Genomic DNA, 23,711 nt, shown 5'->3' with positions numbered 1-23,711 from the left:
CTGAGGCAGGAGAATCTTTTGAATGTGGGAGCTGGAGGTTGCAGTGAACCTAGACTGTAGCATTATACTCCAGCCTGGGTGACAGAGCAAGACTCCATCTCAAAAAAAAAAAAAAAAATTAAAACCTAAACGAACTAAAACACGATATTTGCACACCAATGGTCATAGCAGCATTATTCAAAATCGCTAAAATATGTAAATAACCCAATGTCCATCAATGGATGAATAAACAAAAGGCAGTGTACACATCAACAATGACATATTATTCAGCCTTTAAAGGGAAAAAAATTCTGGTAACATGCTACAACATAAATGAAGCTAGAAATAATTACGCTAAGTGAAATAAGCCAGACACAAATAGATGAGGTACCTAGAAGAGTTAAATTCATAGTGACAGGAAGTGGAATTGTGGTGACTGGGGCTGCAGGGGGGCAGAGGAATGAAGAGTTATTGTTTAATTAGTACAGAGTTTAGTTGTAATGATTGTACAACAATGTGAATACACTTAATGCCAGTGGACTGTACACTTAAAAATGGTAAAAATAGGCTGGGCATGGTGGCTCATGCCTGTAATCCCAGCACTTTGGGAGGTCGAGGCAGGTGGATCACCTGAGGTCAGGAGTTCAAGACCAGCCTGACCAACATGGTGAAATCTCATCTCTACTAAAAACACAAAATTAGCCAGCATGGTTGTGCACACCTGTAATCCCAGCTACTCTGGAGGTTGAGGCAGGAGAATCACCTGAACCCAGGAATCAAAGGTTGCAGTGGGCCAAGATCATGCCATTGTACTCCAGCCTGGGCAACAAGAGCAAAACTACATCTCCAAAAAAAAAAAAAAGGTAAAAATAATATCCTTTAAATTATGTATATTTTGTCCCAATTTAAAAAAATTGTTAAAAACCTAAATAAGCATTTTATTGCAGGCATAACCACACAGACAAAATAATTATTTTAAGTATTTAAGAATGCAGAGTTTTGACTACATATCCTTTGGGATATAGTATAAAGCCAAAAAACACTGCTAAAAAAAGAAACAGTGAAATTAATTCAATAATCTTACCAATAATATTCATATTGTTAATTTTAAAGCCATTTATGTGTATTTTAACAAAAAACAGTTATGCTAATGTTAAGAGCCAAGATATTCAGTATAAGATAAAAAGATATAAATATAGAATAAGTAAAAAAAAAAATTTATATCTTAAATTTGAATTTGTATTTTCATTTTTGCTTTTTAACAATAATTCTTATCATTCAAAAGCTTAAAAGCAAAGACAACCCAAAAGCAAAGTGCACCTTAGTCCTTATACTATGATCTCTAACCATCACTTCCCTCTCAAAGGAATCAGGAACATATTATTGTGCCAAAAAGCAAGGAAACATTTTGAACACAAATAAGGTACTGTCAAAATGACAAACATCACCTTGAAGGTACTCCCACTAGCTAAAGCTGAGATCATTTTCACATCAACAAATAATACTGACTGCAAATGACTGGTGCACACTAAATATATATAAATCCCTGAGTTAGTCAACTGATCTTTGACAAAGAAAAAAATGGCAATATAATGAGTATCTTTAAAAAGAAGATATACAGATGGCAAATAAGCATATGAAAAGTTGCTCCACAGCGTACACCATCAGGATAATGCAAATTAAAACAATGGGATACCACAACACACCTAGGAAAATGGCCAAAATTCATAACACTACCACCACCAAATGCTGACAAGAATGTGGAGAAGCAGGAACAGGAATTCATTGCTGGTGGAAATACAAAATGGCACAGCTACTTTGGAAGACAGTTTGACCTTCCTTACAAAACTAAACATACTCTTATATACAATTCAGTAATCACACTCCTTGGTATTTACCCAAGTGAACTGAAAACTTCTGTCCACACCAAAACCTGCACACAGATGTTTAAAGTAGCTTTATTCATAATAGCTAACGCTTGGAATTGACCAAGATGTTTTCCAGTAGGTGAATGAATAACTTACTAGTACATCCAGACAATATAATACTCTCCAGTGTTAAAAAGAAATGAGCTATTAAACCATGAAAAGACAATGAAGAAACTTAAATGTATACTAAGTTAAATATGAAGTGAAAGAAGCCAATCTCAAAATGCCACATACCGTATGATTCCAGCTATATGGATTTCTGGGAAAAGCAAAACTATGAAAAAAGTGAAAAGATCAATGGTTGCCAAGAATTAAGGGGAAGGGAAGGATAAACAGGCAGAACACAGTGGATTTTCAGGGAAGTTAAATTGCTCTGTATGGTATTATAATGGTAGATACACAAAAATTTGTCCTGAAACCCACAGAATGTACACCACCAAGAGTGAACCCTACTGTAAACTGCAGACTCTACATGATAATGATGTATCACCATAGGTTCATGAATTGTAACAAATGTACCACTCTAGCAGGGAATGTTGATAATAGAGGAGTCTATGCATGTATGGGGGAAGGAAGTATATGGAAAATCTCTGTAACCTTCACTCAATTTTACAGTGAACCTGTAACTACTCTAAAACGTAACTTCTATTTTTCAAATCTATGAATTTTCTTTTCTCAAGAAAAAGAAAATAAAAAATAAAAAAAACTAAGCAAACCTCAGTGATCACTACTGGAATAGCTAGTATACCAATTATTACTCTAAAACTTAGTAATCGAAGAAAAACAATTTAGTATTTATCCTTACTAAATTTTTTAGTAAAACAATTTAGTATTTATCCTTACTGTTGAGTTTGAAGAGTTCTTTGTATATTTTGGATAATAGTCCATTATCAGGTATGTCTTTTGTAAATATTTTCCTCCAGTCTATGACTTCTGTTTTTACTCTTGACAGTATCTTTTGAAATAGCCCTGGTTGGTGTTCAAAAGTTCTTTACAGAAAATTTTCAGTTAACATATGTAAAAGCAATGAAAGATTTAGAGATCATTTTGCAAATACTGCTGAAATCTAACCCAAATGATATCACAAAATCTTCTCTGAATGTTCTCAAATAAGAAATCTTTCATCCTTTAAACTTGACTACATCCCTTATTTATATTTCCTCTTGCAGCACTTACTCATAATACAAGGAAGAACAAAGTGGTGTGAGTGGTAGTTTGTTATTATAATCACCATCAATGAATCAGGCCTATGTTTTCATGCCCTTGTAATTCTCTTATGTAATCCTCCCCTACATAAACTCTGGGCCAGCCATGAGATTTGCCTTGACTAATAGTAGCAGCAAATGAGATACAAGCAGAGACTTGAAAGATGTCTGTCTGCACAATGGGATTTGTCCTTTTGCTGGAAACTCCTCTGCCACTACATAAACCCAGACTAGCCTTGGACACATGTGGCCCAATGGATAAAACTAGCAGTATGAGTGAAGGTATCTTAGATCATCCATTCTGTTTTCCACCTTATTTTCTTTCTATAGATTTAGTGAGTACAAGTACAGTTTTGTTAGATGGGCATATTGTATAGTGGTGAAGTCTGGGCTTTTAGTGTACTCACCCCCCTAATAATGTCACTGTGTACAGAATAGGTAATTTTTCATCCCTCACTCTCCTTCCACCCTCACCCTTCCCCCATTTCCATCTTCATGCTTATTTGTATCCATTGTTTAGCTCCCACTTATAAGTGAGAACATGCAGTATTTCACTTTCTAAGTGATTTCACTTAGGATAATGGCCTCCAGTTCCATCCCTGTTGCTATAAAAGATATGATCTCATTGTTTTTTATGGCTGAATAGTATTCCACAGTATATATAAACCGCATTTTCTTTATCCAATCATCTGTTAATGAACATTTAGGTTGATTCCATGACTTTGCTATGGTATAAAATGCCGTGATAAATAGCCATGTGCAGATGTCTTTTATACAATGATTTTATTTTCATTTGGATACATACTCAGCACTGGGACTGCTGGATTGAACTGCAGCTCTGTTTTTTGGTTTTTGTTTGTTTGTTTGTTTTGTTTTGAGACAAAGTATCATTCTTGTTGCCCAGGCTGAAGTACAATCTCGGCTCACCACAACCTCTGCCTCCCAGGTTCAAGCAACTCTCCTGCCTCATCCTCCGGAGTAGCTGGGATGCCAGGCATGCACCACCACACCCGGCTGATTTTCTATTTATTAGTAGAGACAGGGTTTCCCCATATTGATCAGGCTGCTCTCAAACTCCCGACCTTAGGTGATCTGCCCGCCTCGGTATCCCAAAGTGCTGGGCTTACAGTTATGAGCCACGGTGACCAGCCCTGTATTTAGCTCTTTGAGAAATCTCCACACTTAGTTTTCCATAGAGGCTGTACTAATTTACATTCCACCAACAATGTATAGGCATTCCCTTTTCTCCACATCCTTACCAACATCTGTGGGTTTTTTTTTGTAAATTTTTCTTAACAGCCATTCTGACTGGTGTAAGACAGTATCTCATTGTATTTTTAATTTGCATTTCTCTGATGATTAGGGATGTTGAGCATTTTCTCATGTTTACTGGTCACTTGTATGTCTTCTTTTGAGAAATATCTGCTCATGTCCTTTGCTTTTTGATCAGCTTATTTTTTTCTTCTTGCATTCCATGTAAATTCTGGATGTTAGTCCTTTGTCAGATGCATAGTTTGTAAATATTTTCTCCCATTTTGAGGGTTGTCTGTTTACTCTGTTGATTATTTCTTTGGCTGTGCAGAAGATTTTTACTTTAATTAATTCCCATTTTTCTATTTTTGTTTTTGTATTTGCTTTTGAGTTCTCAGTGATAAATTCTTCACCCAGCCCAATTCCAGAAGAGATTTTCCCAGGTTTTCTTCTAGAATTTTTAGTTTGAGGTTTTTTTGTTTGTTTTTGAGACAGAGTCTTGCTCTGTCACCCAGGCTGGGGTACAGTGGCATGATATTGGCTGACTGCAACTTCTACCTCCCAGGTTGAAGCGATTCTCCTGCCTCAGCCTCCTGAGTAGCTGGGATTACAGGTGTGTGCCACCACACCCAGCTAATTTTTGTCTTTTTAGTAGAGACATAATTTCACTATGTTGGCCAGGCTGGCCTTGAACTCCTGACCTCAGGTGATCCTCCTACCTCATTCTCCCAAAGTGCTGGGATTACAAGCATGAGCTGCCACATCCAGCCTAGTTTGAGGTCTTACATCTAAGTCCTTAATCCCTCAGTTAATTTATCTTCTGTATATGGTGAGAGATATGGGTCCGGCTTCATTCTTCATATGGCTAATTTTCCCAGCACCATTTACTGAATGAAGTATCCTTTCCCCACTGCATTTCCCTGCCTCCACCACACCCTTGGGTCTCCCTCTACCACTCACCTACCAGCCCAGGCCTCCAGGGCCTCTGATCCTGCCTTTACTTTCCCCTCGCCCTGCATTCAAATGCCAGGCCCATCATCAGAAGCCCCAGTGCAAATTTTTGTCAACTTTGTCAAATATCAGTAAGTTATATGTACACGACTTTTTTTCTGGGTTATCTATTCTGTTCCATTGGCCTGTGACTATTTTTATACCAGTATCATGCTGTTTCGTTTACTGTAGCCTTATACCATAATTTGAACTCAGGTAATTTGATGCCTCCCACTTTGTTCTGCTTAGGATCCCTTTGGTTATTCGCACTCTTTTTTGGTTCCACATGAATTTTAGAATTGTTTTTTCTAATTCTATGAAAAATGATGTTGGTAATCTGATAGGAATTGCATTGAGGTTGGGCACACTGGTTCACACCTGTAATCCCAGCACTTTAGAGGCCAACGTGAGAGGATCACTTGAGGTCCAGAGTTCAAGATCACAGCCCCTGGGCCACATAGCAAGACCTTGTCTCCACAAAAATATTTCTTTTTTTTTTTTTTTCCTTTTTGAGGAGTCTTGCTCTGTCACCCAAGCTGGAGTGCACTGGCGTGATCTCAGCTCACCACAACCTCCGCCTCCAGGGTTCAAGCAATTCTCCCACCTCAGCATCCTGAGTAACTGGGAGTACAGGCCCGCACCCCCAGGGCTGACTAATTTTTGTCTTTTTAGTAGAGATGGGGTATCACTATGCTGGCCAGGCTGGTCTCCAACCCCTGACCTCGGGTGATCCACCCGCCTCAGCCACCCAAACTGCTGGGATTACAGGTGTGAGCCACCATGTCTAGCCCAATAAAAATACTTCTAAAATTAGCTGGGCATTATGGCATGTGCCTATAGTCCCAGCTATTGAGGAAGCTGAGGCAGGAGGACTGCTTGATCCCAGGAAGTCAAGGCTGCAGTGAGCTATAAATGTGCCACTGCACTCTGGCCTGGGCAACAGAGTGAGACCCTTTCTCAAAAAATAAAAATAAAAATAAAAATAAAAAAACAGAATTGCATTGTATCTGTAGATTACTTTAGGCAGTATTGCCATTTTAATGATATTGATTCTTCCAATCCATGAACATGGGATGTATTTGTGTTATCTGTGATTTCTTTCATCAGTTTTTCACCGTTCTTGACTTCATCATATCTGCTTGATCATTACTGGTATATAAATATGTCACTAATTTTGTACATTGATTTTGTATCCTAAAACTTTACTGAAGTCTTTTACCAAACCTAGTCTTCTCTAGATATATGATCATAGCATCAGCAAACAGAGATAATTTGACTTCCTCTTTCCAATTTGAATGCCTTTTATTTCTTTCTCTTGTCTGACTGCTCCAGCTAGGACTTCCAGTATATGCTGAAGAGGAGTGGTGAAAGTGGGCATCCTTATCTTGTTCCGATTCTTAGAGGAAATGTTTTCAACCTTTCTCCATTTCATGTGATGTTAGTTATGGGTCTGTTGTGTGTGGCTTTTATTATTTTGAGGTATGTTCTTTCTATGTCTACTTCATAGGTTTTTATCATGATGGGATGCTGAATTTTACTGGATTTTTTTCTGCATCTATTGAGTCCATCTTTCATTTATTTATTTTTTTGTTAAGTTTTTAAGTTAAAAAAGAAACTGGGAGGCTAAATGACAACTGCCAATCTGCTTTTGATGTTATTTAACAATACCATCTACAACTTCAATGAGCAAAACCGAATACAGTTGCCTATTATTAAGTTATTAATGCTAAATTGAATGTAATTCCTATTCAACTTTTCTTTCAAAGTGGTCTCTAAGAGCTCATCCTCCCTATTGCACTTGACTCTAGCCCTCTCGAAAATTTCTCAAGTGTAGACCAGGCACAATGGTTTACACCTGTAATCCAGGCACTTTGGCAGTCTTAAGTGGGAGGACCACTTGAGGACAAGAGTTTGAGACCACCCTGGCCACCATACTGAGAGCCCATCTCTACCAAAAAAAAAAAAAAAAAAAAAATTTAAATTAACCAGGTGTGGTAGTGTGCACCTACAGTTCCAGCTACCCGAGAGGCTGAGGTAGAGGGATCATTTGAGCACAGGAACTAAAGACTGCAATGAGCTATGATCACAACACTGCATTCCAGCCTGGGCCTTGTCTCTAAAAAACATAAAAACCAAATTTCTCAAGTCCCAGCAATATGCTTCTGCCTCCTGAGTCTTTCCTGCCTAATCAACTGGCACACCAGAGAAAGGGGTCAGAAGCAAACACCTATCTAAATGCAATTGATTCAGTGCTCCAAAAACCAAAGTCCATCCAAATCTAGACACAGTGATTCAGAATATGGAAGTTGGAGTCACACAGGTCACACAGACCTATAATTGACAACTTCTAGTTTAGCCATTTAGAAACTTTGTAAATTTACTTCTCTAAGCCTGAAATTCCCATTTGTAAAGTGAAACTAATAATGTCAGCCTCACAGAATTGTTGTAAAGATTAAATAAATAATAAACATTAAATGTTTAAATTAATGCCTGACATTATGGTAGATATGCTATAAATAGTAGATACATATTATTATTAAGTACACCTCTATGCACAAATAAGACCTAGAATCAAAATGTAAAAGCTGTCCAGGCACAGTGGTTTATGCATGTAATCCCAGCATTTTGGGATGCTGAGGTGAAAGTATCACTTGAGCCAAGGAGTTCAAGACTAGCCTGGACAATAAAGTAGAGACCCCATCTCTACAAAAAATACAAAAAATTGGCCAGGAGTGCTGATGTGAGCCTGTAATCCCAGCTACTAGGGAGGCTAAGCCAGAAAGATCACTTAAGCCTGGAAACGTTGAGGTTGCAGTGAGTCATGACCATGCTACTGCATTTAGCTTAGACAACAGATAAAGAACCTCTCTCAAAAACAAAATGAAACAAAAACAAAATGTAAAAGCTAAAAGGTACTCAGAAATCATTTGGTCCAATTGCAGTCACTTCATACATGAAGAAATTGAACCCTAGAAAGAATAGCTGGCTTGCCTGACAACACTCTGCTATCTAATGGTAGAACTGCAGTTAACACTTAGGTTTCTGGGATCTCAATTGATATTTTCCCTACAATCTCAAAATGTTTCTTGTTCATCTCTCTGATACCAATTAAGACTAACTTCTCTAATCTCAATTTCTTCATTGATAAAACTATAGGGACAGGATGACTTCACACAGGTCCTTCCAGCTCCAAAATTCTCATTCTATGATTCATGTGGAGCCATAAATTGGCTGACTTAAAAATATGTCAAACATATTTCCAATATCTGTATATGCTTAGTTTTATTACGGTCATATTTAAAACTCTAAAACTTAAGTTACTAGTTACATCAAAATAATTTGCCTCTCACAAGCAACCAAGTCAGTAAGAGACTGAGAGTATTAGAATTCATTATAGATAAGTTCCTAGTACCTAAATTGGGTTTACAGATATTATACAATTAACTTAATATTAAGTAAAATAATAAAAGTTTTAAAAATATCCACCACATGATTAAAATTGACCTACACATTTTAGGCAAGTTTAAAGCATGGGGTGTTTTGATTCATCAAATATGAAAAGACAAATACAAAAACATACCAAAATAAGGGTTAACAGTCTACTTTAAAGAAGAAGCCACTTTTCATTTTATTTAAGTCTTAAACTTACTTAATGGAACAGGGAAACGTACTGACAATAAAATTTCTTGAACAGAGCATCTGTGGATCATGCTCAAAATCATGGACTATGAAACGATCTTAAAAATCTGTTTGATGGCTGGGCACAGGGGCTCACATCTATAGTCCCGGCGGTTTGGGGAGGCCAAGGCAGACAGATCACTTGAGGCCAGGAGTTTCAGAACAGCCTGGTCAACATGGCAAAACCCATCTATACTAAAAATACAAAAATTAGCCAAGCATGATGGCATGTGTCTGTAGTTCCAGCTATTCAGGAAGCTGTGGCACGAGAATCGCTTGAACCTTTAAGGCAGAGGTTGCAGTGAGCCTAGATCGCACCATTGCACTCCAGCCTGGTCAACAGACTGAGGCTCTGACTAAAAAAAAAAAAAAAAAAAAAAATCTGTTAGGTAACACTTTATAATCTAACAGAAATTTGAATCTACTGGCTACAAATTCCCATTATAAAAGATATACAGAATATCAGTTTCAAAGAAGTAGGCCACAAAATTCATAAAATTAAAATACATCCTGAATATCATCATTTTCTATAATGCAAAAATCATAAGAGAGGCTATCCAAATAGTATATGACTGTCATAACTTGGGTTCCCAAGGAAACAGACTCTGAAACTGAATTCTGCATATAAGAGGTTTATTGGGAAGTAATCTCAAGAACAACACCTGTGTAGGCAGAGGAAGCATGATTGGCTAGGGAGAGAAGTTGAACAGTACTGAACAGTAACACAATTGCAACAGCAACCTCAGTGAATCCTAAGAGTTCTAAAGCTGGGACAGTCTTTCATATAAGCCCCTAATAAGGCAAAGCATATCTTCCATATTAATCAGTAATTAAATGCAGGCTTCTTCCAGGAAGAAGACATAATCTTGGGTGCTTCCTTCTACAAGGGCAAGTCTGAGAAAAAGACGCACTTATGAGCCTTTAGCAGCCATGACTCCAGGCAGATAAAGGAAGGTGTCTCCATCCTGAATAGGGATCTAGGTGTCACACTATAATAATGTACCTTACTTGCCTTTGAAATATCACAAAGGGCTATACACTGGAGGGACAAAGATCTCGGTAAAGAAGGAGACCTAATATCTTCTGGAGCCTACTATGTGGCAGGTGCTGTGATAGTCATCTTACATAAATTATCAAATTTTATCACTAAATCCTCAATTCCTAAAGACTTTTGTTTTTTCTCAGCAAAGATGCCAGAAATTAGGGCAAAAGGTATCAGGATTTGTTATATAAACACACCTAAAATGCTACTTTGAGGTTGCAAATGATCTGCAGACTCAACATTCTGGTTTTTTTCTTAGTTTTCAACTAAAACTTTTATCAGGAAGAGTATTTTAGAGATCGCCTAGCTGAAAGGCACAGTGGATCGCATCTGTAATCTTCAGCCATTTGGGAGGCTGAGGCTAAAGGATTTCTTGAGCTTAGGGGTTCAAGACCAAACTGGGCAATACAGTGAGACTCCCTTCTCTACAAAAAATACAGAAAATAGCCGAGTATGGTGGCATATGCCTGTAGTCCCAGCTACTTGGCATGTTGAGGCAGGAGAATCTCTTGAGCCCAGGAAATCAAGGCTGCAACGAGCCATGTTTGCACCACTGCACTACAGCTGGGGCAACAGAGCAAGACTGTGTCTGAAAAAAGAAGGCTGGGTGCAGTGACTCATGCCTGTAATCCCAGCACTTTAGGAGGCTGAGGCAGGCAGATCACCTGAGGTCGGGTGTTCAAGACTAGCCTGACCAACATGGAGAAACCCCATCTCTACTAAAAATACAAAATTAGCTGGGCATGCTGGTGCATGCCTGTAATCCCAGCTACTCGACTACTCGAGAGGCTGAGGCAGGAGAACTGCTTGAACCCAGGAGGTGGAGGTTACAGTGAGCCAAGACCACGCCACTGCACTCCAGCCTGAACAAGAGCAAAACTCTGTCTCAAAAAAAAAAAAAAAAAAAAAAAAAAAATCACCTAGCTGGTGGCCTCACTGAACAAATAAGGAAAATAAAGCCCAGAAAAAGCTCAATGATTTTCCTAAGATCACATTGGTAGTAGAAATAGAACCTGAACTCAGGTCTTTGATTCCAGATTCAGTGATTTCTTAACGTGCTCTGGTGCCTTTATACTCAAAACTTAATAAAAACAAAATAATCCTGAGGCATAAATTTTATTATAAAGCTCTGGATATCAACTTCCCCTAGATTATATGCATTTTCAAATTCCAACACATAAGAAATTAGTTTTATAGTAGTTGAAGAAATCCCAGTTGGTAGTCTGCTAAATGAAAGACTATATTTTTATTAACCATAAAATAGGGGCCGGGCGCGGTGGCTCAAGCCTGTAATCCCAGCACTTTGGGAGGCCCAGGCGGGTGGATCACAAGGTCAAGAGATCGAGACCACCCTGGTCAACATGGTGAAACCCCATCTCTACTAAAAAATACAAAAAATTAGCTGGGCATGGTGGCGCGTGCCTGTAATCCCAGCTACTCAGGAGGTTGAGGCAGGAGAATTGCCTGAACCTGGGAGGTGGAGGTTGCGGTAAGCCGAGATCACGCCATTGCACTCCAGCCTGGGTAACAAGAGCGAACTCTGTCTCAAAAAAAAAAAACAATAAAATAGCTAACATGTAAACTCTATGATGGGCACCATGCTAAGCACTTCAGTTGCTTTGTAACATTTAATCTTCACAACAATCCTTTGCGTAAAGACAACAGATTGCTCCCATTTATCCAAGTGGGGAAAAAAAATAAGCTTAAAGAGGCTAACTTAGTCGTTAGATAAGACCACAAATGTAATAATGGGCAAAGCTGGGATTCTGTCTTACTTTGCAGCTACTTCTCAATTTTTCTTTTCCGTAAACTTCTCAAATTTTCATGATGTATATGACCTATTTTCATAATTGGAAATACATTTTATTTTTAAATATTTTTAAAATAAAATCATTGCTTAAAATATGTAGGCAGGGGCAAACTAGTTATATGAAAGAAAAAAGTTTTATGGAACAAAATAAACTCATACTTCTTTATTAGAGATCTACCTCAATATGACCTAACAACCTCTTAATCCATTTAAACAGCAATTACTTTGGTACAGCACAGTAAAAAGGAACTCTTAAAACATTTCCCAAACATTATTTAGTTAATAAAGTCAAAATAAAATACCACCAAGACACTGGAAAAATTTTTATATTAGCATACTTATGTAAAATTTAACCACAGCCGGATATTAAGAACTGAGATAAGGGAAAGAATGTGATTTTTATTAAATTGCATCTACTGCTATGGCCCATGCACCACTAAAACAGACATCTATGCATCTAAATTATTTATGTTATTATACTAAATATGTCAATCAATCACAGGGCATGCAATGGCCATGATCCATCCTAAAGTAAACTGTCCTACCACTGTTCGTGTTGAGAACACAGCCCAAGACAGACAACTTATATAATCCCATGCCTATTGCTGACTAACCAGATGTGATCACTTAGGCTCAACTATTCACAAGCTAGCTAGTCATCAATGAAGCAGCCCAGTGTGGGGTGGAGGGGTGGCTGGGGGGCACCAATGCAGGAGTGAATGGTTACAGCTGGGTACCATGTTTAGGCCTGTGAATTACAAACTAAAACATGATTGATTCGCTGCACAAACTGACACTAGGCAGACATACAGTGTAGTTATAAGATAAAGAGTACCTGAAGGACTTAAGAAAATCAAAGTTACAACCCAGCCAAAGTTTCAAAAAATCATCGATTCTGAGTGTGCAGAAGCCATGGTATTAAGAATAAAACTAGCGCAGAGAGTAAAAAATCATTTAATGGCAGGAACAAGGATGCAAACAGGTGAACTGAGTCCTTTAATAGCTAAACTCTACAGTGAAAAATCTATAAAGCCCTGTCACAGAACTCCCAAAGAGCACTGCCTTAATCCTGCAAAGTCTTCCAGTAAAAATGTCTCAGAGGCTCAGCCCAATTTTGGTCTTAGATTTCTATGAAACTCTACCTTTCTGTATTGCAGAATGTATCCTTATAACCATTACTATCCTATTTGAGCTAACCTGATATTCTTTACTCCTAGAACCAAATGAATTTAATCATAACTATTATCACTGTTACAGAGGCATGGTAAAGTTTATTTCTAGAAGAATGACCTACATACAAAACGTGTGTTTCATGGTGTCACAACTTCTAGAAGATAGAATATTACCCTACCCCCTACCTTGATTGCCTAGACCAGCAAGGGACACTTGACCCAGAGGAAACAACTCTATTGGTCATCCACAGAGACCTATGCATGACCTGACAAGAAAAGATGAGAAGACAGTTTTAGATTCTTCTCTTGGGATTCTGGAAATGAGACACTGGGCCAGTTGGCTATGCAAAGTTAACATGAAAGGCATGCAGAATCATGTCAGATGGCCATTGAAATGCTGGCCATACTTAGTAAGCAGCAGCAAGAAGAGGAATAGGCACAGAGAAGTGGAGACAAGAAGCCAGTGGTCCATCAAAGAGTGTGAAACAGAGAAAAGAGCTGCCTATGTCCCTGACACATCCTAGATCCTACTCTCCAGAGACCCAACTAGCTATACAGTAATTCCAGACCTTGGATCACTATGAAACCTTAAAATAAATCCCCCTTAAACTAATGTGAGGAGATCTGTAATCCTTGAAAATAAAGTTATTGGCCAGGCACAGTGGCTCATGCCTGTAATTCCAGCACTTTGGGAGGCCGAGGCAGGTGGATCACAAGGTCAGGAGATCAAGACCATCCTGGCCAACGTGGTAAAACTCCGTCTCTACTAAATATACAAAAATTAGCTGAGTGTGGTGGTGTGCCTATAGTCCCAGCTACTCTGGAGGCTGAGGCAGGAGAATCACTTGAACCCAGGACATGAAGGTTGCAGTGAGCTGAGACTGTGCCACTGCACTCTAGCCTGAGCGACAAAGTGAGACTCTGTCTCAAAAAAAGAAAAAGAAATAAAGTTATTAGAACATGGTCTAAGAATGACAGATTATATTAATGCATTTAATATTTTAATACATTAATGCATTTAATATTTCAATACTTTCCATGTAGTCTGTACTCCGTTTCTATTCCCTTACTTCCTTCCTAGTCATTCATTTACCACTATGACTCTCTTGAAACTGAAATAGGTATGGCCCAATTGTTGCGTTCAGTGGGCACTTCTCAGTACTTATTTGACTCACTTCTCTTCCAACATTTACACATACCTAACACCCACCTTTACTTGTCTCCTAAGTGCTGGACCTGTATTTTCTCCTGCCTACCTAACATCACTGGGAAGTCCAGACCTCTCGCTCACATTTATCTTCTTTCCCAACCTTTTCCTCCTCCTCTATCCTAAACCTTAGTCTATTCCACCACCCTCACAGCTACCCAAACTACTCAAAAGTCAACAAGTTATATCAATTCTATCCCTCTTCCTGAAAATCAATTTATTCTCTCTCTATCCCCAAAACCGCTGCCTGAATTCAAGCTTTCATTATCCCCTAGACCGAAGACCAGAGGTCCAGAAATTCTGATTCAGTTGAGAAACTCAAAAATCTGGTTTTTTTTAAAGAATTCCAAATGATTCCAATATGCAACGATTTTAAGAACTACAATAACTTTTTTTTTTCTTTTTTTTTTTCGAGACAAAGTTTTGCTCTTGTTGCCCAAGCTGGAGTGCAGTGGCACAATCTTGGCTCACCGCAATCACCACCTCCTGGGTTCAAGTGATTCTCCCATCTCAGCCTCCTGAGTAGCTGGGACTACAGGTGTGCGCCACCATGCCCAGCTAATTTTGCATTTTTAGTAGCCATGGGGTTTCTCCATGTTGGTCAGGCTGGTCTCAAACTCCCGACCTCAGGTGATCTGCCTGCCTCGGCCTTCCAAAGTGCTGGAATTACAGGTGTGAGCACTGTGCCTGGCCAAGAACTACAATAACTTTCTAGCTGATCTCTCCTTAATGAAGTCATCCTCTCTACAGGACCAACAAGTAGGCAATACATATTACTGAAAAGCCACTAGGTATCAAGCACCATGTTAGACCGAAACACACAAAAAAAGGACAACAAAATCTTTACCCTAAGGGAGCTCACAGTCTAATAGAAGTCAAATAAACAAGTTATAAAAGCAACATAAATTTTCTAGATATGTAATATAATACCTATTATATAATAAGTGTTTATTAAATGCTGGAAACTCTGGTGAGTGCTTCATGAATTATTTAATTATTTTATTTAATCCTTCATTAGCACTGTGAAGCAGATATTATCTTCAACTTATAGATTAAGCAATTAGGTCTCAGAAAGCTTGAAATTTTACATAAGTTGTTACCCTCGTGAGTAAAAAAAAGCCCAGTAGTTAAATAATGGTCTAATTCCAAAAACCTAGTCTCATAATTAGTATAGGGTGCTTCGAGCAGAGGGAAAAAAAGAAAGCAAATAATTCCTAGTGTCATCTGAACTGAGCAACATGGACAACTGAGAGAATGGGTAAATTGTGAGAAACACAATTAGTGAGAGACGGCAAGATCAATGCATATACACAGGGAAATGGAGACAATCCTGAAGTGGGAGCACAACGTAAGGGCCTTTTGTCCCAATGTAAAAAGTCTACACATCTCCTATGGACACTGAGTTGTCACCAACATATTTTAGGCAGAAGAGTGACTCAACTGATTTGTTTATATAAAGATTATCTCAAGCATGGTGACTCACACCTATAATTCCAGCACTTTGGGAGGCTGAGGTGAGCAGATCGTCTGAGGTCAGGAGTTCAAGATCAGCCTGGCCAACGTGACGAAACCCAATCTCTACTAAAAATACAAAAAGAAAAAAGAAAAAAAAAAGTCAGGCGTGGTAGTGCACACCGGTAGTCCCAGCTACTCACGAGGCTGAGGCAGGTGAATTGCTTGAACCCAGGAGGTGACTACAGTGAGCAGAGATTGTGCCACTGCACTCCAGCCCGGGTGACAGAGCAAAACTCTGCCTCAAAATTAATTAATTAATTAAAATATAAAGATTATCTGGGAAAAGTATTTTGGGAGGATTTTCCTTATTACAAATTTGATAACTTTAAAATTCTGTGGCTCCTTACTGTCTACAGTATAAGGTCCAAAACCCTTCAAGCTACCTGTTGCAACCACCCTATCCGCATGCAGAAATACTCACAATCCCTCTACTCTATACTAAACTATATCATGCTCTTGGATTTGTCTAGTTCCTATCTCTAAAATGCCCTTCTCTCCTTTGTCCCTCCTTGCCTGAGTCACTTCCATCCTCTGCAAAGACTTCCTCAATCTCTATTCCTTGCCCTCCCCTACCACACCCCCCTCTGCCACATAGTTACTTTTTCTTTTGTGCTTACAAACTCTTCCTCTGTGTATCTATTACAACACTTATCACATTGTTTTATAATTACCTGTCTCCTCCATTAAAGCTCAGCAGGTTTTTTCGTTGCTGTTGTTCTCAAGAGTGTTTTATCTCCAGGCCCAGCACAGTAGTTAACACAGAATAAATGTTCAGTAGTACATAAAATGAACATAGTTAGCACCTATGTTCTAAGTCCTTATCTACCAAAAATAAATAAATAAAAGGAGATAAAAAAATAAAACTAGGAAGTGATAAGTGTTCCTTAAAGAAATGTGAAGTTTATAATTATAATAACACCAAAATACCATTATAAAAATCAGCCAGGTGTGGTAGCTCTCACCTATAGTCCCAGCTACTCCTGAGGCTGAGGCAGGAGGACCACTTGAGCCCAGGAGGTAGAGGCTGCAGTGAACATGATGGTGCCACTGCACTCCACCTTGGCTGACAGAGCAAGACCCTGTCTCAAAAAAAGAAGAAAAAAAAAAAACCCACCAAAAACAATAAAATACCAACATTAGCAGCAGCTAACACTTATACAGAGGTTACTATGTGCCAGATACTGCTGCAAGACTTTTATACATATTAGTTATCTAGTTCTCAACTCTATAAGGAGGGTACTATTATTACAACTATTTTACCGAGACACAGAGAAGTAACTTCTCCAAAACTACATAGGTAGTAAAACGGAATAGGATACAAACCCAGGTAGTCTGGCATCAGAGTTCACGTTCTTGGCTACTACATTACATTATCACTTCAGCTCAAGCAAAAGGCCACTGGGAATAGAAAAGAAAATTGGGTACCAGCCTTGGTTCTTTCATTTCTTAACGTTATCTTTATTCTTAGTTCTAGACCTGGTTTTAATATCTTAATCTCTTCTTTATTCCTAACAGGCTAAAATAAAAATAAAATAAAAAACAAAAGAACTACTCAAAAAGAAAATAATTCCATTAGCTGTCACTTTCCAAAATTCACTTCAATGAATTAGTAATACATTTTTTTAGGAAATTAATGTTTATTTTCAAATTATTATTATTTTAATATATATTTTATTGTGTTTTAGGTTTTAGGGTACATGTGAAGAACATGCAAGACTGTTGCATAGGTACAAACATGGCAATGTGGTTTGCTGCCTTCCTCCCCATCACCTATATCTGGTATTTCTCCCCATGTTATCCCTCCCCAACTCCCCACCCCACAATGTCCCTCCCCTAGTTCCCCCCAAAAGACCTCAGTGTGTGATACTCCCCTCCCTGTGTCCATGTGTTCTCATTGTTCAACACCTGCCTATGAGTGAGAATATGTGGTGCCTGATTTTCTGTTCTTGTGTGAGTTTGCTGAGAATGATGGTTTCCAAGTTCATCCATGTCCCTACAAAGGACACAAACTCATCATTTTTTATGGTTGCATAGTATTCCGTGGTATATATGTGCCACTTTTTCCCTGTCCAGTCTATCATCGATGGGCATTTGGGTTGGTTCCAAGTCTTTGCTATTGTAAACAGTGCTGCAATGAATATACGTGTGCATGTGTCCTTATAACAGAACGATTTACAATCTTTTGGATATATATCCCGTAATGGGATTGCTGGGTCAAATGGAATTTCTATTTCTAGGTCTTTGAGGAAGTGCCACACTGTCTTCCACAATGGTTGAACTAATTTACACTCCGACCAACAGTGTAGAAGTGTTCCTATTTCTCCACATCCTCTCCAGCATCTGTTGTCTCCAGATTTTTTAATGATCCCCATTCTAACTGGCATGAGATAGTATCTCAATGTAGTTTTGGTTCGCATTTCTCTAATGACCAGTGATGATGAGCATTTTTTCTTATGTTTGTTGGCCTCATATATGTCTTCTTTTGAAAAGTGTCTGTTCATATCTTCAATGGGCTTGTTTTTTTTCTTGCAAATCTATTTTAGTTCTTTGTAGATTCTGGATATTAGCCCTTTGTCAGATGGGTAGATTGCAAATTTTTTTTCCCATTCTGTTGGTTGAAATTAGTAGTACTTTCATCAAACTTAGATGTGCAACTAATCTGGAAAGCCTTCCTGACATCTAAGACCAGGGCCCTCTTCTTGGGTGTTCCTAAGGCACCCGGCATTTGTCCTTCCTAGAATTCACTCAATGGTGTAGTTGTATGACTCCCTGAACAATTTCACTCTCTTCCAATGGATACTAAGCTCCACAAAAAGTCATGCCTGCTTTACCCACCATTGTCTGCACAGCACACAGGAGGCCCACAACAGATGTCTTAAAAAAAAAAAAAAAAAAAAAAAAAAAAAAAAAAACTAATCACAATAAGTTACTTTTTTTTTTTTTTGGCAGGGTCTCACTCTGTTGCTAGATTATAGTGGTGCAATCTCGGCTCACTGAAACCTCTGCTTCCCAGGTTCAAGCAATTCTCCCACCTCAGCCTCCCAAGCAGTTGAGGCTACAGGTGTGCACCACAATGCTCAGCTAATTTTTGGATTTTTTGGCAGGGACAGGGTTTCACTACACTGACCAAGCTGGTCTTGAACTTCTGACCTCAGTGATCTGCCTGTCTTGTCCTCCCAAAGCGCTGGAAATACAGGTATGAGCTGCAAAGCCAGCCCATAATAAGTTATAATACTTAAGAAAGAAATGGCAACAAAGTCTACAAGCTGCCTAAGTTACTACATGTTGATTATCTTTCTAACCATCAAGTCCTTTAAATGCACGTCTTTCTTCAAAGAACTATTAAGTAAAATATTCAACACGTACATATTGGAGCTACTTCATTTTGGTTTTGTTTTGAGGTTTTGTTTTTTTGTTTTGTTTTGTTTATCCCCAGGCTCTTTCAAGCCTCAGACAAACATCTTAGTAAAAGTTAATGAAAAAGAAAAAGGAGCAGGAGCAGGAGGAGGAACAGAAGCAGGAGAACCAGAAACCAAATTTCTGTAGTATATTCTGAGACTTACTGATGATGTTCAAAGACTTTGAGTTCTAATGGACTGTAAGCACTTTGTCTTTTCTTCTTTTAAAAAATGCTATTTAAAGGACACTATTCAGAAGAAAAGAATATAAGAATGGTTAAAATGAAAAGGTCATCTAAAAACAAAATGTTAAAGGCATGCCACATAATTTTAAAGCAGAGTCCATTTCAAAGAAATCTCTAAATCAGCAATAGCTTTAATGTTTTGTTTTTTGTGTGTGTTTTTTTGTTTTTGTTTTTGTTTTTTGAGACGGAGTCTCAATCTATTACCCAGGCTGTTGTGCAATGACACAATCTTGGCCCACTGCAACCTCCACCTTCCGGGTTCAAGCAATTCTCCTGCCTCAGCCTCCTAAGTAGGTAAGATTACAGGCATGCACCACCACATCCGGCTAATTGTTGTATCTTTAGTAAAGACAGGGTTTCACCATGTTGGCCAGGCTGGTCTCAAACTCTTGACTTCATAATCACCTACCTCAACCTCCCAAAGTGCTGGGATTACAGGTGGGAGCCACCATGGCTGGCTAATAGCTTTAATCTTATACCTTAATACCTGCGCTGAGAAATAAGATTAGCAGGATAGGGTAAAATAAATGGTTGCCATGTTACACAATTTAAAGACTACAGTCATACTTGCTGGTGGATACCACCAGTTAATAAAATATATATTCTACCTTCTAAACAAGTAAAATATATCACCAGATTTATTTAAGATATTTATCAAAATGACCCTATTAGATATTCAGCATTAACACTGATCCAACTACAAAATAAAAGCTGAACTTCTTCAAAGGGACTCCCACAATTTGGTCTTTAGCCACCAAAGCTTCATGTATTACTAATCACTACATAACATCTCACTTTCTAATTTTCATTGTTCACACTCCCCACAGTACTACTTACGCCTTTTATGACTCCATGTTTTTGCATTTGCTGTTCCCTCTACATGACATGCCCTTCCCTCTTCTGAGCTGTGAATATGCCTCCTCCCTGAAGCTTTTCCTAATTGCCCTAACCTCCTCCCACAGAGTGACTCCTGGGTCCTCTGCCCTCTTCATTATTCTATTATGTACCACCATCATTACTTTTAAATGTTCACCTCCCAAACAGGCTGTGAGTTCTAAAGGGAGGACTCATAGCTTAATGAACTGTTTCCCAGCCCTTAGCATGAAGCCTGGCACTTACTGAAATTCAATCTAAATACACTGAAGAAAAGAAAGTTAACTCAACTGTGAGAAACACTTCAAACTTTCCTATTAAAGAGTTCATGCATTTAACACAGTGATTCTCAACTAGACTCAATTTTGCCCCTAGGGGACATTTGGTAAAATCTGGAGATATTTTTGGTTGTCACAACAAGGGGGAAGGGATATAGGGGAATGTTACTGGCATCTAGTGGGAGTAGATGCCAAGGATGTTGCTAACATCCTACAATGCACAGGGCAGCCTCCCACAACAAAGAATTATCCAGTCACAAATTCGAACAGCGCCGATGTTAAGAAACTCAGTTGTCAATTGACTTATTCGGATGTGATGATTCAGTATCACATCTCTACAATAAACACGATCAATTTCAACTTTGTCGTTTCAACTGAAGTGTCTTTAACAGTTGATAGGTACACACCAACATTAAGAATGATCTTCATAAAATCTCAATGCTTAACTTTAAACCAAGCATCCCATATTTCTGAAAACCAATCTATAACTACAGAAGCCACTCTTAAATCAGTAAACACTTTTATTTGTAAACTTCAAAGCAAACCACAGGCAAACTAATTTTCACTTGTAGAACTATGACAGAAACACAGTCTGAGACATGAGGTAATCAGTTCTTCCAGGTCTGATAAAAGAAAAATCTTCTAAAGCCTGCAAGCAAATCAGGCACAGATGTCTTTACTGCTGAACTAAGGAAGTGATGGGGAAAGTAAAGGACATGCCCTTGCTACTGCCAAAAGCTTCGCTTACCGAGATTTCAAAACTGACAAAACCACTGCAAAATACAATTCAATGTCAATACAGGTTGTCAGATAAAGAAGTTAACTATTTCTCCCTTTAGTAACTGACCAAGTTTCACATGACTTCATTATTTCAGGAGAAAGCTAGGCAGAAGCAAGAGCACTCCCTTCCTATCTACTGGATGACTCAACTCTCTTCCGCACATGCCTCGGCTGAATCCTACAAATTCATTAATTTCTTTTGTCCTTTCAACTAGTTATCCTACTCACTCGGTAAAGAAATTATGGGCTTGGCACCTACTTTTTAATCATTTATATTGTGTTACACTCTATCAGCCTCAAAAAGAAAGGAAAAAAGCTATACCAAAAAAAAAAAACCTTTAACACTTGATAGGTACAGTAACTCTTATAGAAGAGATGTGAATTATGTTATTGTAGTAACTGATTCCTAAATGATAAACCTACAGCTTTCCAATGCTCTAATCTTTCTAACCTCAAGGTTTTCCGGGTTTCAGAGTCAGCACTGGCAGAAACTAAGTGTATACCACTTGATCAAGCTCAGTGCGGATTTAGCCATAATAAGGTAATGGGCTTGGACAGGAAACGCATTTTTAATTTAAAAAAAGTTTCCAACAGTGAGTAACATCTTGCTTCTCGGCTGACTTTGGCAGTGTCAGTCCCACGACTGGGCCCAGGCTAGGCCAGGGCTCACCACGCCACCCTACAACGTGCTCCGGACGGGAGAGCGGAGCCGTGTGTGGCAGGTGCGCGTCAGGTCAATGTGGGGGGCCCTGGGAGCGCGGTGGGTGGAGAAGGGCGAAGCGGGCCGCCCGCAATCTCCCACGGAGCGTTCCCCACGCCGGCAGGCGGCCGGCCGGCCCGTCCCACTGGCACCAACTCTCCATTTTCATTCCCACTCCCGGATCCCGGGAGGAACGCGCCGGCACCACACCCTCCAGCCCGCAGCCCGCACGCACGCACGGGGCCCCGCGCCGGAGGCGGCGCCAGGCCTGGACGCGCGGGGCCACCGGGGCTCCGCCTGCCGCCCCGCCGCGCCGGCCGCACCCGCCCTCCCCGCCCCCGGGCCGGGCGACCGAGGCCTAAGCGCCTGCCGGGCTGCGGGGCCTAGGGAAGGAAGGACCCGGCGCCGAGGAGGGGCGCCCGCGCCGCGGCCCCGGACTCCGGCTGTCCCGCTCACGTGCTGCCGGAAAGACGGTTTCACTCTCTTACCCTCTGTAAAATCCTCCTCAACATGGTTTAACCACCACCCGGCGCCGCCGCGGTGACTCTCCGGACCCTACGCGGGGCCACTCACTACTCGGGGTGCGCGGGCGGGAGGGGCTGGGCCGGGAGGGGATCGGGAAAGAGGCCGGGGCGAGGCGGTGGCGGCAGCCGCTCGGGCGGCCCCGACTTCCCCACAGGCGGCGAGAGGGAGCGCGCGAGATAGAGCAAGCGAACGACGAGGCAGCCTGCGAGCGCCTCCCGCCCGCCCGCCGGGCGGCTCCCGTAACTGACAGCTGGGCGGGCCGCCCGCGGCCGCCGGGGGGTCGGGCCCTCCGCCCCGCCCCTCGCCTGTCCATCCGCGGGAGGCGGGGCTGGAAGGGGGCTGGGCCGGGCCTGGAACCAATCGGAAGCGGTGGCAACGTGGGTGGTGTGTGACGGACAGGCGGCAGGACGCTGGCTCCGCCGCTTCTTCCGGCTGTCTGTGGGACGCCGCGGCTGCAGAGCGCACGCCCGGCCTCCGTCAGAGGGCGGCGTCCACGCGCCGACTGCGTGCCCGCTAGTGGAAGGCCGGCGGAGACCCCTGGGGCCCGGCCGGGGGGTGTCTCTCCCTGACCCTGTCGGGAGGAGAGGACGGCTTAGGCTGTTTTGTAAAATGTGTCGGGGTGACCCGTCCCGCGATTGCTCCCAGCCCTGGACATGGTATTGAGCCTGAGCTAGATCCTGGTTTCTGCTGCGAACGCTGACTCTATGTCTTAGCCCCTGGGTTGAAGCCGACTGGCGATCGCAGACGTGCCTAACTGGTCTGTTGGGCTTCCCTGCCCTTTTCCACGTTTCCTATCTCTGCTCCCTTCTTGAGTCTAATTTCAGCCAAAGAGAAAGCAAAGATTTAGGAAAGAAGGGTAGGAAGAAGCTGGAATTTGAATTGGCAAGAGAAGTTTAAGGTTGTCTTTTCTGGATCAAAACAATTTTTAATATAATAGGCTGATGTTCACGTGTCGCACTTTCTAAAGCCCGTGCTTGACCTATTCGCCTAAGGAATTATAAGTCCTATTCTGGTAATAGATATATGAAGTAAATTGTCATTAATGCCTCCGTTTTACAGATTAAGAAAAAAAATGAGGTCACAGATAAATACCGCGCCAAAATGAAATGGACTTGGAACTGACCTCCAAGCAGGA

General features: G+C 40.4%; 1 protein-coding gene across 1 annotated transcript in view; it reads right to left on the bottom strand.

The window, feature by feature from the left end:
* Positions 1-22,801, bottom strand: part of EEA1 (early endosome antigen 1) — a 155,388-nt gene extending 132,587 nt beyond the window's left edge. The window contains exon 1 of the mRNA XM_039472113.2: positions 22,540-22,801. Coding sequence (XP_039328047.2) covers positions 22,540-22,563 — 24 coding nt within the window. The 5' untranslated portion in view covers positions 22,564-22,801. The remainder of the gene's footprint in view (positions 1-22,539) is intronic.
* Between the last annotated feature and the right edge of the window lie 910 nt (positions 22,802-23,711).

Source organism: Saimiri boliviensis, chromosome 7, assembly GCF_048565385.1.
Source record: "Saimiri boliviensis isolate mSaiBol1 chromosome 7, mSaiBol1.pri, whole genome shotgun sequence".
NCBI lineage: Eukaryota > Metazoa > Chordata > Mammalia > Primates > Cebidae > Saimiri > Saimiri boliviensis.
This window is presented reverse-complemented; position numbering and strand designations above follow the sequence as displayed.